General features: G+C 42.5%; 1 protein-coding gene across 4 annotated transcripts in view; it reads left to right on the top strand.

The window, feature by feature from the left end:
- camk1gb (calcium/calmodulin-dependent protein kinase IGb) overlaps nucleotides 1–1,834 on the top strand; it is a 27,031-nt gene that overhangs the window by 9,350 nt on the left and 15,847 nt on the right. For all 4 annotated transcript variants that reach the window (XM_016454714.1, XM_016454715.1, XM_016454716.1 and 1 more), the window contains exon 3: nucleotides 575–700. In XM_016454714.1, coding sequence (XP_016310200.1) covers nucleotides 575–700 — 126 coding nt within the window. The remainder of the gene's footprint in view (nucleotides 1–574; nucleotides 701–1,834) is intronic.

Below are 1,834 nucleotides of genomic sequence, written 5' to 3'. Positions count from 1 at the left end.
ACTTAGCATGTTTCTTAAATATCTGCAAACATATTATGGTATTTTTATGCTTTAGTAGAGTCAAAAAAACTTACATACAGCACCTTTAAGTAAAAAATGACTAAAAATTGAACTAAAACTAAAATGAAACCTGAAAATTTAAAAATAAAAGCTGATAATAAATAAATAAATAAATGCTACAATGGCATATAAATAATACTAAAATTACATTGCTGGGCATTTTCTTGCTGTCCTAATTCAAAAGTGTCCACCCTCATGTCCGATCAAATCAATTTCACTAATAGTAATTTCTTCACACATTACTTCATACCAGATCTCCCCAGAGCCCTGGCCACTTTCACATGCTGGCAACGCTACAAGCACTTCTAGCTGTTATTAAACAGAGATTATTATCTCGGCAGGGTTTCAAAGGTCACATCCTCACCTTCATTAAAACCTGCTTTGCTCTCAGGGGGAAGTGCCACACCGGCATCACATAAACCAGGATCATGCCCTCTCTCAGATCGAGAAAAATATAATCCCAGGTAATTGCACATTTGACCTTACCTCATCTTTCTGTCTTTGCTTTCTCCAGGGGAGCGTTCTCAGAGGTCTTCATGGTGAAGGAGAGAAAAACAGGGAAGCTTTTTGCACTGAAGTGTGTGAAGAAGAAAAACAAAAAGGACGTCAACCTGGAGAACGAAATCGCTGTGTTGAGAAAGTAAGACTGAATTAAACCAAGCTGTGATGTAAAAATCTTAAAGGAGTAGACAATGTGAAGTTGCTGAAAGTTTACGCACCCTCAGACGATCTGAGATATAGATGAGTTTGTTTCTTTATCAGAACAGATTGGGAGAAATTTACCCTTACATCACTTGCTCGCCCTCTGGAGTGAATGGGTGCCGTCAGAATGAGAGTCCAAACTACGGTGGCCGAGAGAGCTCAACGCGCTGCAACTTAAGAAAACACATGCAAATTGAAAAAACACCAGCAAATTAAGAAAACATCTTCATCAGTTTGACAACACACGCGCTGCAAATCCTCACAACACATGCAAACGAAGAAACGCGCTGCAAATCCTCACAACACATGCAAACGAAGAAACGCGCTGCAAATCCTCACAACACATGCAAACGAAGAAACGCGCTGCAAATCCTCACAACACATGCAAACGAAGAAACGCGCTGCAAATCCTCACAACACATGCAAACGAAGAAACGCGCTGCAAATCCTCACAACACATGCAAACGAAGAAACGCGCTGCAAATCCTCACAACACATGCAAACGAAGAAACGCGCTGCAAATCCTCACAACACATGCAAACGAAGAAACGCGCTGCAAATCCTCACAACACATGCAAACGAAGAAACGCGCTGCAAATCCTCACAACACATGCAAACGAAGAAACGCGCTGCAAATCCTCACAACACATGCAAACGAAGAAACGCGCTGCAAATCCTCACAACACATGCAAACGAAGAAACGCGCTGCAAATCCTCACAACACATGCAAACGAAGAAACGCGCTGCAAATCCTCACAACACATGCAAACGAAGAAACGCGCTGCAAATCCTCACAACACATGCAAACGAAGAAACGCGCTGCAAATCCTCACAACACATGCAAACGAAGAAACGCGCTGCAAATCCTCACAACACATGCAAACGAAGAAACGCGCTGCAAATCCTCACAACACATGCAAACGAAGAAACGCGCTGCAAATCCTCACAACACATGCAAACGAAGAAACGCGCTGCAAATCCTCACAACACATGCAAACGAAGAAACGCGCTGCAAATCCTCACAACACATGCAAACGAAGAAACGCGCTGCAAATCCTCACAGCACATGCAA

This window comes from Sinocyclocheilus anshuiensis, unplaced genomic scaffold, assembly GCF_001515605.1.
Source record: "Sinocyclocheilus anshuiensis isolate Anshui unplaced genomic scaffold, SAMN03320099.WGS_v1.1 scaffold67, whole genome shotgun sequence".
NCBI classification, from domain to species: Eukaryota; Metazoa; Chordata; class Actinopteri; order Cypriniformes; family Cyprinidae; genus Sinocyclocheilus; species Sinocyclocheilus anshuiensis.
This window is presented reverse-complemented; position numbering and strand designations above follow the sequence as displayed.